The following is a 15,071-nucleotide window of genomic DNA, read 5'->3' as shown; positions in this document are numbered from 1 at the left end:
GTGCTTATTGAAAATACAGCTTCAGGCTTTTGAGGAAATAGAGGGCATAAAACATTCTTCAACCACCAAGATATTTTTACTCTTGAATCCTTCAGTTTTGAAGATATGGGGAAAGGGTTTCAGCTAAAATTAGAATGGCTTTTCAGAACTCTGTTAACACCTCCCTTTCTGTCATCTCCATATCTCTATAGGCAGTTTCAAGTTGACTACTGCAACTTCTACAGGAAAATAGTACAATATAGATATGGAGTTATCTAGAGAATTACTATTTGGAAAGCAACTAGTAATAATAGTTATTACTTAGGAGTTTCACTATTGTATGAGTGACATCACGATCTCATCATCATCACCATTATTATTATTCCAATTTTATAGATCAGGAAAAGAAGGATTAAATATTTTGCACCAGGTCACAGGGCTAATAAGAAGGTATAACAGGTACATAGTCCTTTATCCTCATACAGAAATATTGTTTGCTTCCATTTCCTTTTTCTTTTCTTTAGATAAGGTGAAATCATTTTGTGTGCTATTATTATCTTTGCTTATGAAATTAAAACAATAAAATATTGAGAAAGAAACATTTATTTCTATGTCATTATATGGTAAGTCACATACACACAAACATGTGGGATGACTATTTGAACAATTAAATGTTTGAATTGAATCACTGAATCAACAGTTTTATGGTAATATACATTATTTTCAAAAGTTTAAACATACATGTAGCACTTCAAGCAATCATCTATTTACGAGATCTCAAATAATATGTTTTCATATTCCTAAGTATAGTAAGTTTTCTGTGCAGCTGAACATTGACTTCTTACATATTATTTTTGAGTAATATTAGTTATTACAATAAACATAAAATGTATTTCAAAAGAGAATTTGTAATGGATTGTTCTATTTTCTTTATATTTGCTGTTTTTATTACTAAATGTTGTCACTGCATTACATAGTTTATTCATTAACTTAATATATTTTTGCAAGTCCTGCAACTTTTATTTCTGAGTAGCTTAAAACATATTAATTTATGTTTTGTTAAGTAGATGTATCTCTTTTGGTATTTATATCAATGCTTGGAAATATTCCAAAGAATTCAGAGAAGGAAAGCCTATTGTATATCCTTTTTCCTTAGGTGTCACTGAATGCTCCCTGACACATACACAAAACCAGTGTGAGTCCTAATAATCAAAATACATTTTTTTAATTTTATTTAATTTTATTTTTTTAATTTTTTAATGTTTATTTTTGAGAGAGAGAGAGACAGAGAGACAGAGACAGAGACAGAGCACGAGCTGCGGAGGGGCAGAGAGAGAAGGAGACACAGAATCCGAAGCAGGCTCCAGGCTCTGAGCTGTCAGCACAGAGCCCGACGCGGGGCTCAAACCCAGGAACCATGAAATCATGACCTGAGTCGAAGTCGGACTCTTAACTAACTGAGCCACCCAGGGACCCCAAGTACATTTTTTGAAACAACAAAGTTCCTGAGAAGATACTCATTTAGCCTATAAGTGAATAATCGATACTTTTACCTTTGGAATTAAGAGGGAGCATTATCTGTAAGAAGTTTTAGAATTTGATCACTATAATTCCATCTTAGTTCACGACATGCAGTTTTCTCGTTTTCCATGAGAAATTTTTTTTCTTTTAAGCATAGCATGTATATTTGATGAGTATGTAAGCATATATCCTTATTGACTCTGAACAATTTCTTGTCACCTGTTTCATTTCTTAATCTGTCTTGTACGGGTAGTGCCATCAAGATGTTTCATATGCATCAAAAGTAGGACACGCAGAAGTTGATGGAACTGTAATGACACAGTCCATCACAAGCGATCCAACTTTGGCACAGCTGAAGATTACTTCAGTTTTGAATTAATCTGAATGACCCCAGCTTTATTTGCTGTCGAGTTTCTAGAAATGATAAAATGTCAAGTCACTGGAAATAAACCGACAGAGCCTAAAAAAATATGACATGACTAATGCATAGTTTCTCTGATTTGTTCCATATTCTGGAGACTTTATTTCTAACTACAGTATTTTATTTGGAAATGCTTGGCTTAATGACTATGTCTTCCACCCTACTAAAATGTGCTATCCCAAAGAACAGGAAATTCAGTGCTCTGTACATTTATGTTTTATGTACACTAAAACCTCAATACACAAAAAAGATGTACATGGTAAATCACTGTTTTCACTTTTATTATATCTTAATTTTGGTGGGACATGTTAGTGAGTGCTTTTGAGTCAGGTTTTTTTGGAGAATGCTGGCATTTCAGTTTATTACAAGTTTTCCAGTGCCATCAGATGATTATAAAATTTATAGGCATGCTATATGCTGACCACTTTTTAAGAAACTGCTATTTAACTTACTATTGACATAATACTACAAGGAATAGCCATCTTCACATTTATTGTTAGTGGCTTCATAAATTTCCTTTTGTAAAACCCAAAACTCATATCTCAGCATATTGTCTTGAAAAGGGGAACTCTCATTTAAAGTCTGCATTATCCGATGTCCTTCAGATATCTAAAAATTCTTCTTAAATTGGAGGGTCTCAATTCTGGCTAATTTTTTTTTTTTTTTTACCTCCGCTAACCATAATCTCTTAATGATGATGCCAGACTAGATTATTTCCCTTGATTTTTGATTCTTTTAATTTTGCTTTTAATCGTTCAAATGAAATCTAACTCATAAAGCAAATATGTAATCTGAATTTGTTCCTATTGAATGGATTAGATAGAGTAAGCAGAAAAATTATACATACTTTAAGTTAGATGTCCATATTTTTCTAAAGATCCCATCCAACCTCCCCCTACCTCAGTCCGCACCACCATCATCACCTTGCACTGCTGGCCATGTTTGAGGTTTGAAATCCATTACCCTCAGCAGCTGCCTCCTTCACTCAAATCACTGTCTGTCAGCTGTGTCTTTGATAACGTTTTTGGTCATTTCCTAACTAAATATCATGTGAAAGAAGGATGTACAGTACATTATTCAGCATACTTCCATTACTCTATTTTATCAGGAAAAAAAAAAACTCAACACCTTTCTTAACACTTATTGATATACCATGACATTGAACTATGACTAAGTGTAGTAGAGCATCAAGGCTTTTGGTGTTTCTTCAGGTTCTTTATCACAATCACCCAAAAGGCAAAAGTGGTGGACGTGTTTCTGACAAGTGATACTTCTACTTAACAGATATTAAGAAAGGAAGAAAAAAAGAAAATAAAAAGAATCACATATATGAGAAGTTTAGTACAAGTTTAAATAACTGTTGCAGGCTTTCCAGCCATGTTAAACAAGAAGTCAGGCATCCTTATATTTGCTAGTAGCTCAGAAGTGCTTCCATACGATCAGTGTTTAGGCTATTGTGAAGCACTTAACACTCTAGAAAAGTAGGCTGTAAAAGTCACATTAGGTCCTGCTTATGTGATCATGGCTATTTGAACTCAATTTCACTTGGATACCTGTTGTTACCTTTTTCTTAGACAATGTGTATACATTGCAACCTGTGACTTTATTCTTCCTCTTTGCTCTGGTAGCCTCCAGTCCAAAGCTACTTTAAATCCTGCGAACTTTGAGCATCTCTATGACAGCCACTGCGTGAAGTGTTTAGGGAATAAAACCTAATGAAACATAGTCGTAGCCTATGAAAAGTTGCCAGCTTGATCATGTGATATGACTTATTTAATCAAAATCCTTTCCTAATGCCTATGTAACACTCCATTATTACCACTTGCATTATTGTTATTACTTGCCTATGTTCTGATTTGTTTATTAACTTTTAAATGTGTTCTTTTAGAAAGATTTGACATACTCCCCTTTGAAGGCAGGTATACTGTTAATTAATTATCAAATTAATTGAACAACTATTTTCAGACTGCTGTAAAAATCTACACTCTGTTTTACATGAAATCAGCCGAATTTAGGTAAATATTTAGATCTTTTAATATTAATTATATTTTTGGATGAGGTAATGTCCATTGAATGTAAACAAGGCTAATTTTAGCAGTATTTGTGCAAGTGGTAGATATCTATGTTGGGGGGGCGGTGAGCGGTAGTTGAAAGATTTAATGCTACCAGGGCTAATGAAATTACCCCATTTTGAAACTGTGAAAGAACTATAAGAGAAAAACAAAGTAATTGGGAATAAAATGGAAAATATTTAACAAAATGTCCACAAGGTGTGATTGAGCATTTTTTCCTCATATTTCTTGAAGCCTATAACCAAAATATTGTAATGCAATTTGATGAATGAACTTCACCATTCAATAAACATATTAAAGGTCTTCCTACCTTAATTGCTATGAATGTAACTAGAAGTTCTAAACAAGTGAATTACGGTGGTTGCTTTAGCCATGAGAAGGTACAATCCAAAGTACATTAATAGAAATTAAAACTGGAAAGAAGATATAAAAATCAAATTTTGTATTTTGAGTTTAGTTTTTTTTTTCACTTTTATTTCCTTCCACACTCTTCCTTTCCTTATTTTAATATAAATAGACTGTCATTTAACCATTTAATATTGATTTTGATGACAAGTCAGTAAAATAGCCTATATCTTTTTCATGTTATGCCATACACAATTTATAAAACTCCTTTAAGCAATGTATATATTTTCATTTTTAGAGGATATTCCAAATTTTCCTGATTCTGGTATATTTTATATAGATAGAAATTTTTCTAGGTTTTTCTGACTCAGTATCAAATTCATAGTAATGTACGTGCTCCACCTGGTGGTGAAAATAAACATTTCTTTTTTTTTCTTAATGCTAAAATAAATAAATAAATAAATAATGGAGCAGAATGAACTTGATATCCTGATCTTATATGTGTATAAAAGTAGCTTGTAGTATACCCAGAAAAAATTTACTAGATACTAAACACAAATTGAATATTAGTCAATTAATAATATACTTAAATCCATCATAGATTAAAATTTTGGTCAACTATCTTAACAGGTTTTTTTTAGCTTAATGATTTACACTTACTGAGTACATACTCTCTATGGAATATATAAGAAAAATATAAAACATTTATATATATATTAGAAAATACAACCTTAACTTTCTATAAATATCTATCAATCTGTCATCTATCTTTATTTTATCTCTGTCTTGTGTCCCGGATTCTACCCTATTGGTACCATTTAATTACATGGATGTTCCTGCCCTTCCGTTTATTATTAGGTACACTTTGAGGCTGTTAGTATTTAAAATACTTCCTCACGCTAATTTAAATTGAACACACTTTACTAGTTATAATTCCCAATTAAAATTCTAGAGCAGGACCTATGGAAGTGAAAAGTGAAGTTATTACTCCTACTCATAATTCTTAACTTGACAGCAAATTCCTTTTCGATTTGGCACTATTATGTTCTAAATGTGATTTACTTTAGATATAGTATATTTCTCAAGCCTAGTCATCTAACTATACACTTAACTAACTCCACTGATGGCATGAATTATACATGTCTTATCAGGTATTTTCCATCTGAAAGTTCCCGAGTCTTCTCCTATCGGCTCAGCCATTGGACGAATAAGAGCTGTGGATCCTGATTTTGGACAAAATGCAGAAATTGAATACAATATTGTTCCAGGAGATGGGGGAAATTTGTTTGACATCGTCACAGATGAGGATACACAAGAAGGAGTCATCAAATTGAAAAAGGTACATAGACAAGGTTTTGAACAGTTGATTACCCAATAATAATTAAATCACAAAATGACTAAAAGTTGAAAATGACAGAAATTTTAATTTCCTTAAATGAGCAGTATATTAAATTTAAAAAAGACCAAACGGCTCTGAAGTATTCACTTCCTCAGGTATTTGTATTCTGAAAATCAACAGATATATATTTTTTGTTGAAACAGGTCCATGAATTTATTTATTAAAAAATTCTTACAAGAATTTAATTGTAATTTGATTTTTAATTGTTACAAACTTAAACAAATATATTAATTAAAATAAGATCTAGGGGCTCCTGGGTGGCTCAGTTGGTTAAGTGTCTGACTCTTGATTTTGGCTCAGCTCATGATCTTATGGTTTGTGACTTCGAGCCTCATATTGGGTTCTGCACTAACAGCAGGGAGCCTGCTTGGGATTCTTTCTCTCCGTCCCTCTCTGCCCCTCCCCTCTCACTGGCTTTCTCTTTCTCAAAATTAAAACAACAACAACAACAACAAACATTTAAAATAAAAAAAAATAAATTAAGATCTAGAGGTAAATTCTAACCCCACCAGCTTTGGTCTTACCGTCTCATGACTTTTCTGAGACGATAAACGTCTAAATAAATATCTAATTCACACATTGCTGGTAAAGGTTTATATCACAGTGGAAGAGTCCCTATGTCAGTAATCTATGCTACTGAGGAATGGAAGAAATGAACAAGGGTAATGCTGGCCTTGAGGAGGTTTCAAGGAGGTAACTGAAAAGAAGGATTAATGAGAGATAGAGAGGAGGAAGGAGAGGGAGAATGAGAGGGAAAGATGAAAGGAGAGGGAGAGGGAAGGAAAGGCGGACTCTGATGGGAAGCCACTGAGTAATGTTAAACAGGTTAGGGGCGCCTGGGTGGCTCAGTTGGTTAAGCAACTGATTCTCGGTTTCTGCTCAGGTCACAATTTCATAGCTCATGATAAGGAGCCACGTGCTGGGCTCCATGCTAACAGCACGGAGCCTGCTTGGGATTCTCTCTTTTCTCTCTCTCTGCCCTTCCCTGCTCAAGAGCATGCTCTCCATCTCTCTCTATCTCTCTCTATCAAAATAATAATAATAATAATAAAAGGGATTAATACAGAGAGGAATCGCAGAAGGGGAGAGCACAATTGTCAATATTAGACCGGTTATCATCTGTGTTTTGTTGGGGAGTGGCTTGAAGAAGGGTTATGGAAATGTGAGAAAGAAAAATCACAATTGTATTTAGGACGTGTAGATTGTTTCCGTATCAGTGAAGCAAATTGTAGGAATTTTTAAGAATGGAGTGTAGGAAAAACAGTGACACTCATTTAATTTAGTACTGTTTTCTCCTCTGCTACAAAGCATTTTGTATTCAACCCAAACTGCAGTATATCATATACATTTAATAACTGAAATTATTTTAACCTACAAGAAGTATATTTGCAGTCATTCCCATGAATGAGGTTGATGTTTCCAGATGTGCTCAGGAACTCTGAATTTTAACAAAGAAATGACATATATGACAATAAAAACAATATTGAAAATAAACACAATTTTCATATAGATTATTTATCACTTTTTATTTCCACTATTGCACATAAACTGTACCTTATCTACAAATTAATTTAACCACATGACCTCATTCAGCACAATTATACATTTATGTTTAATTTTCAAAGTACTCTTAAAAACTGTGTCACATTCTTATCAACTTTACTCCTTTATTGTTTCTTCTTGCTTTGCTCATTTTTCTCTTTTCTATTCAGTAGAAAGTCAATGAAAAATCTTATCACTTATTTTTTCTCAAAAAGCGCTATACTTAAATGACTTACAAACGTTAATTTAAATGGAGCAAATATGAATTCTCTTAGTAATAAAGAAAATAATAGAAAATATTTTACATCAACAGTTAATAAAATGTATGTATGAAAATAAGTAGATTTACAAAGTAAAATTGAGGTACAGAAGAGTCAATATTGTGTATGCTATATATTTAAAATCTATATATGCATGTATATTTAAAGTTATACCTATATTTTATATTTATACACATTTTATATATTTTTATTTATACATATTTATCATCTGTGCCAATAAAACATTGATGTCTAAGTGTCAACCTGGGAAAACGTGTGGGAAAATGTGTGTTACTTTTTAACACAATTGAAAACATGGCTAAGTATAGTCTTTACATCAAAATGGCTTGATCTTTGAAAGTAAATATTTAGTTATATAAATCAATTTTCGTAAATATTTACCTATTATACATCCTCACTAAAGCAGTAAGAACAGACCTTTTCCCTTTTTGCCTTATGAAAGATTCATAAAAAGAGTCAAATTTTTGAACAATTTTATTTTGTTGCATTTTTTGATTTAATTTTTTGAGACTTCTCTTTCTTAAGGAGATTAAAAAGGATTTATGAAATTATGATATAACGTTATTAAAATTGATTTACATAATAAAGAAAACCAGTCTGAAATGTGTATCTCCAAGTATAAAAAGTACATTTTTCTTCTTGCAGTGGATGAGTAATTGTCCATTTTGCTGGCATAAAATTTGTCATTTAAATAAAGTTCAGTGTCCATAACTAACATTCACTCCTTCATTCAACAGGTACTGATGGGGAAGTCACTAAATCTGAGAGCCCACTCTGGATTCTGGGTATAAAGCAGTAAACAAAACAGATCCAATCCCTGAACTGAAGCAGCTTCCACTTAGTTGGGAAAGACAGATGATAAATGCAAAATCACTGACAGCAGCTATAAATTCAAGCTTGAAAAGCGTAGAGCAGGGTACAGGGATACAAGTCATTACTGCATGTGGTGGCTCTTATAATGAGGTGGTCAAAAAACGTTTCTCTGACAGGATGAAATGTCAGCAGACTCTTGAATGAAGCAGGAAATGAACCATGTAGTGTCTGAGTGAAGCTTGTTCCAGAAAGATTGGGCAGCAGCTGCAAGTAATCCAGTGGGTTGAGTGCACTAATGAAAGGGTTCCCAGCCAGAAATGAAGTCAAAGGTGCAGAGAAAGGGCCCTTCTTGGAAAGCCCAATAGGCCAGTCAGTCCAAGGACTCGAATTAGATCATGGTATGGGAAAGCCCAGGGTGACTTTAGATCTAAATTACCTCTATCCTTGTAAAGCTGGGATACTGTGGTGTTCTGAGAATAATGACTAGGAAGTAAGGATAGAAATAGACCAATTACTAACCTACGGAAATAATCCCAGGAACCGTTGATGGAGGTATGGACCATGCCTTGCATAGTAATTGAGGTTGTGAGAAATGGTGAGATTCTGGCGACATTTTATTTTTTTTCAACGTTTATTTATTTTTGGGACAGAGAGAGACAGAGCATGAACGGGGGAGGGGCAGAGAGAGAGGGAGACACAGAATCGGAAACAGGCTCCAGGCTCTGAGCCATCAGCCCAGAGCCCGACGCGGGGCTCGAACTCCCGGACCGCGAGATCGTGACCTGGCTGAAGTCGGACGCTTAACTGACTGCGCCACCCAGGCGCCCCGCTGGCGACATTTTAAAGGGACAGCCAAAAAATATTTTCATAAAAATTCTGATCATCCAGCAAATTACCAAAGAATTGAATAGATTTGTTCTTAGTGTTGTCATTTGTCTTAATGTCTAAGTGAGGAAAACCTAGAGGCAACCTTTTGGAAAGGACAATTGTAGCTTGCAGAGTTCATCTATTAAATCTCAAAAAAAGACAAATATCCCAGGAGATCACTTCTGTAACAAAATTCTAAAATTACCTATCATCTGTCTACCTACCTACTTACATACCTACCTACATATTTATCTGCTGTATGTATTATATTTTGTGTGTTTGTACAAATATGTACGTGTAGAATTATGACTTGATTAAACATGGCAGAATGATTTCTTGAAAATAGAACCATTAGAAAAATTATGTTGAATAGAGCCCATGAGAAACTCAAAATTAATTTAAACAACTGCAGTTCTTTAGAGTTTTGGGGGAGGGGTGAAGAATGTATTATAGAATTAGTTGTGTGTATATTCAGTAAGTTCTCAGAAAAGTTTACCTTGTAGTTACCTTTAGGAGTCGTAGAAAAATTAGGTGTGTGATGATAAATAAATATGTAAACGTCAATAATAAGTTACATGGTGATCTTTAAATTAGTTTCTTAAAAAATCTCCCTTCAACATCTCAGCATAAAATTGTAAAAAAGGGTTTTAATTAAAACCAAATTCATGCAGGGATTATGGTGTTAATGCATTTAGAAAGTCCAAAATATATTCTACCTTTGAATATGTAGCTATTTGATAAATATCAGTTACTTTAACTGTTTGGCTAACATTGAGTAAGATATTTTGTTTACCGAGTTTTTCTTTTCTGAACTCAATAAACAAAATACTGGGTGTTGTATGTAAGTGATAAATCACTAAATTGTCCTCCTGAAACCAACACTACACTATATTTAACTGGAATTTAAATGACATCTTAAAATAAAATAAAATAAAATAAAATAAAATAAAATAAAATTAAATTAAATTAAATACAAAGTTCTCTGAAGCACATATTTCTAGTTACTGTTTTATCTCCAAAATCTTTATTTGCTTTCCCTTTACCATTTCCCCTCTCTCTTTCTGAGGAGGGTGTAAGTGAATAAAAATGATAGTCAGGTTTATGAGCAGAGAAGAATGAAAAAAAAAAACTTTTATTAATTTATTTTTTAATGTCAGCCTGAATTCAGTTTATGAGCCCTATGACATAATGTTATTTCACTGTGTCACATTGAATTCAGAATAACATTATGAAACTTTACAAATCTTCCTAAGGCACAGGCTATTGGTAAAAATAAAACCAAACACACAAAAAACTACCCTTAGTCTACACTTATGTCACATTGCATTGAGCAAAATTTCAACAAATAGAAAGTACCCTATATGTTCTTAAGTATTGTAACATTAAAAACATTAACAAAATCAAAATAATAGCTGTTAAAAGTTTCATCCCATCTAAAAATTAGGAGATAGGCTACATTTAAAACGAGAGCATAAAGCATTTTAAATTGAGCAATTTTATTCTTAATTGAAAAAGGAAAGGAAATATATTTTACTCTAGTTTTTTTTTCTACTGGAGAACTGAGAATAAATATAATTTATTATATAATTACATAGTTAACAGATATAAATATAAAATTACATGAGTTAAAAACATTGAGGGACTAAAAATAGAAATATATTTATAGAAGCACTGTAATTTCCTTGTTACTATTAAGAAATTAAAGCAATTAAAATACTGTCATCAACATTTAAGTTCTGCAAAAGGACAATTTTATTATCTTCCATAATTTCTCAGTTCTCTACCATTTCTACAAAAATGTCTGTTGGTAACTAGGAAATAAAGAGTGCATGTTTAAAGTAAAGAATGATGATGTGATTTCCTCTTTATTTTTCAATAAGTAAAACTTTTGGTTTAAAAAAAGAATTCTTACTCTTTGATTTTAGTTGGAAATATTATTTCATTCCAAATAAACGTAACTGTTTTCACACTGACTCCAAAGCAGAATTATTTTTTTCCCGTAAAAAAAGGAAGTAAAATGTTGTATTCTTTACCAGGATTTTTAGTAAATAGGCTAAGCTCTCAGCGGGTCTCACTGAACCATTCATATTTTACTTAGGTCCTGCTGGTAAAACTCATTTTCTTTTTGAAGTCAAATGGCAAGGAAAGGCTTTCACACCAAATGATTTGGTGAAGAGCACCACCATGTGGTTAATTTTTGAATAACTCTAAGGGGAAAAAGATGAAAAAATTTGGAACCGCTTATTTTATGTAGCCTAACATACACCTTTATTAAATTTAAGACACTCCTATTTTTAGCCAGTCTGACATGCTTAAGTTTAAATAAAAAAATAAGTGGTGTTCTTTATTTGTTTCTGTAAATATGATGTCCCAGTTTTTGTAAATATTTGTCATCACCTTTTCTTTTAAACATCTTACCTAACTTTGCTAATCAGTCTTATAAACTCCACACTGGCTCCTAGACTGAAATTACCAAAGCAGCTCGTTTTGCTTCCCATCAGGCATTTAAAACTGTGTGTTCTATAGTCTGTTCAAACTCAGAATGACCAAAGTCAAATTCCTTCTCTTCTCCCAACAAGAGCGATTCTGTTCATGTCTTCTCCTTCCTAGATAAGGCTCCACTTCCTCTCCAGTTTCGTAACCCCCAAATCTAGACTTTTTTCTTATGTTGCTTCTCTTGCCATCAGCTTCCTTGTGACAAATAGGACGTAAATCCTGGCCACTAATTTCTCCTGAACATGGGTTAAAATATCCCTCTTTCTCTGCCTACTGGGTTGCCATGCATCCTCCTGGTTATTCCTTCTACCACTGCTATGGCCATTCTCTGAATATATTCATTTAACTTACCCTTTCCTCTATGAGTGGTTGAAACCTAACTCTGTTTCTCTTACTCTCATGCTAAAGTTCTTTTTTTGTTTCCATCATTAGTAAGATACCAAGCAAACCGTCTGTTTTGTATTATCATCTGCTGCACACATGAATAAGCACGCACATATATACAGGCTATTTTCCAACCATACGAAATTCACTGTGATTTCTACCAAATGCACTAGTCTTCCTTTTGCACAGGAGACACTGCCCCACATAAGTTTCTTAGTTGATTCTTTCTGTTGTTGTTGTTGTTGTTGTTGTTGTTGTTGTTGTTTTTAACTATCTCCCATGTCTCATACCAAAGACTTTCATGAGTCCCTCAGGCAACGCTGATCACTTCCTACTTTCTTCCAAAACGTCAGCATTTCTTTCAAACACTTACGATACTTATAGCATTAATACTTTAAACACATCTATTATTCCTACTATATTTGAGCCCCCTAAAGCCACTTTATCCTATCTGTATTTGTGTTGTCACAATAAAGGACATTCTTGAAATATACAGGGTGTTTAAATTTTTTATTGACTACAGAACAAATGCATTGTGTTGGTTTATTGTTTTAATTTATGATGCATTATTTTTTAGTTCTCAGTACTATGTAAAGTTTAATGTATTTTATAAATTACTTAGAAAGATAGTGTTTTACTGATTATGCATATGAGAAATAAGAAACTCAAAGAAAAAAGGTAACTTTTTCAAAGTTGAATAGCTTGTAAATTATAGTATGTTTGAAAAGCATATTAACTGTTATAACTATTGTTACCAACAATATATGTTAGAAGTAAAATGTGAGAGGGGCGCCTGGTTGGCTCAGTCAGTTGGGCCTCTGACTTTTTCTCAGGTCATGATCTTACCGTTCATAGGTTCAAGCTCCACATCAGACTCTATGCTGACAGCTCAGAACCTGCTCAGGAACCTGCTTTGGATTCTGTGTCTCCCTCTCTCTCTGCACCTCCCCCACTCATGCTCTCTCTCTCTCTCTCTCAAAAATAAACATTAAAAAAAAGAGAAGTAAATTGTGAACTTTGTTATTCAAGAAAGAAAGCTCAAAAAATAATTGGCCTCCCTAGATGATCATGATCTATACTGTGTGTGCATGTAAAACACGTATTTTACTTAAGTATTTATAAAAGTTAATGTAATCTTTCATTTTTAGGGTAAAATCTTTCATTTACCCCAAACCCTTAACTAGAAGCACTAGAGTTTCTTTCAGTATTCTTTTTTGTTTTGTTTTATCTTGCTGAATTAGTTACTGAATTTGTGCCAAAAAGTATCATCACTAAAATATGGGCATAGAGTGAATAATGCCCATGATTCTTAAATTAATTCATTAATGGGGCACCTGGGTGGCGCAGTCCGTTAAGTGTCCGACTTCAGCCAGGTCACGATCTCGCGGTCCGGGAGTTCAAGCCCCGCGTCGGGCTCTGGGCTGATGGCTCAGAGCCTGGAGCCTGTTTCCGATTCTGTGTCTCCCTCTCTCTCTGCCCCTCCCCCGTTCATGCTCTGTCTCTCTCTGTCCCAAAAATAAATAAACGTTGAAAAAAAAATTTAAAAAAATAAAAAAAATAAAATTAATTCATTAAAACTATCAAAAATTCATAGTGCTGCAAAAATCTGGAGTCTAAATTATGCCCACAAAAATTAAAGGCATTTCTAACAAATAGTTCTGTGGCAAATTTATGTAGAGGTAACTTTCAGGAAGTACATGTTTCTTCACTTTAATAATTTTATTTAGAAAATACGTTTTTTGTCTGGTCATTCCATTGGGTTTCTTTTTGTTTTAGTTTTTTTTTTTTTTTGTTTTGTTTTAATTTTAAAACTGAAAGGCTGTTGAAATTTGTCGACAACTAAAATTCAGGTTTTAAAAATGGCCACGTTTGACTTGTTTTCCTTTTGTGTTGGGGAATTTTTACCTAATCATGTAACAATTTTTATGCATCAAATAATTAGTTCATGGGGGAGCCTGGCTGGCTCAGCTGGTTGAGCTTCGGACTCTTTGTTTTGGCTCAGGTCATGATCTCCTGGACTGTAAGTTCAAGCCCGGTGTTGGGCTCCGTGCTGACAGTGCGGAGTCTGTTTGAGATTCTCTCTCTGCTCCTCCCCACTTTCCTTCAGCACGCAGGCTCTCTCTCTCTCTCAAAAATAGGTAAATAAACTTAAACAAAAATAATTACCTCTCTAGTTTTTAGTAAGTTGCTGAGTTGAATTCCTTCCTCAACAGTGATAGGATACACAAACTGCCATCTACCCCTAACACACAGAACATGATCTGACCCCAGTTTTACACTTTTCCATACCATTTATTGCCACCCAACATGGTACATATTTTGCCTATGTATCTTATTGTTGTCCGTCAACTCCTAGAAGACAGCAAACTCCACACAGGTGGTGATTTTTGTCTGCTTTGCTCAGGTCTAGCATGGGTAATCATGTCTAGAACGTGGTAGGATGTTCAAGAAATAGTTAGTGAAAGGTATAGAATTTATTCTATGGCATTTAACCTTTGCTCACTTTCCATCAGGGTCATTAGCTTCTGACTTCCCCATGGGTGGTTCTTCTTATCTCAGTTCCTATCATTATTACATCCTCAGGAATGCATTTCCTGGGTGCCTGGGTGGCTCAGTAGGTTAAGAGGTCGATTTGGCTCAATCATGCATGATCTTGTGACTTGTGGGTTTGAGCCCCATATCTTGTTCTCTGCTGTTGGCATGGAGCCCACACTTTGGATCCTGTCTCCCTCTCTCTGTCCCTCCCCCGCTCAAGCTCACTCTCTGTCTTTGTCTCTCTCAAAAATAAATAAACATGAAAAAAATGCACTTCCAATGTGCTCTATGTAATTATGTGTCCTCGTGTCTTATTACCTCATTTTCCTCATACATCTTAACACTAGCTGAAAATGATGTACTTACTAATTTTTTGTTGTTGTTGTTGTTGTTGTTGTGGCCATCCTTTTCTACAA

At 33.9% G+C, this 15,071-nt stretch overlaps 1 protein-coding gene across 1 annotated transcript in view; it reads left to right on the top strand.

Moving 5' to 3' along the window:
- The window catches only part of CDH12 (cadherin 12), a 1,058,455-nt gene that overhangs the window by 991,993 nt on the left and 51,391 nt on the right, over positions 1-15,071 (top strand). Inside the window, exon 8 of the mRNA XM_040492478.1 lies at positions 5,490-5,677. Within this exon, the coding sequence (XP_040348412.1) occupies positions 5,490-5,677 (188 nt within the window). The remainder of the gene's footprint in view (positions 1-5,489; positions 5,678-15,071) is intronic.

This window comes from Herpailurus yagouaroundi, unplaced genomic scaffold (assembly GCF_014898765.1).
Source record: "Herpailurus yagouaroundi ecotype Mexico unplaced genomic scaffold, PumYag 29, whole genome shotgun sequence".
In the NCBI taxonomy this organism is placed as follows: Eukaryota; Metazoa; Chordata; class Mammalia; order Carnivora; family Felidae; genus Herpailurus; species Herpailurus yagouaroundi.
This window is presented reverse-complemented; position numbering and strand designations above follow the sequence as displayed.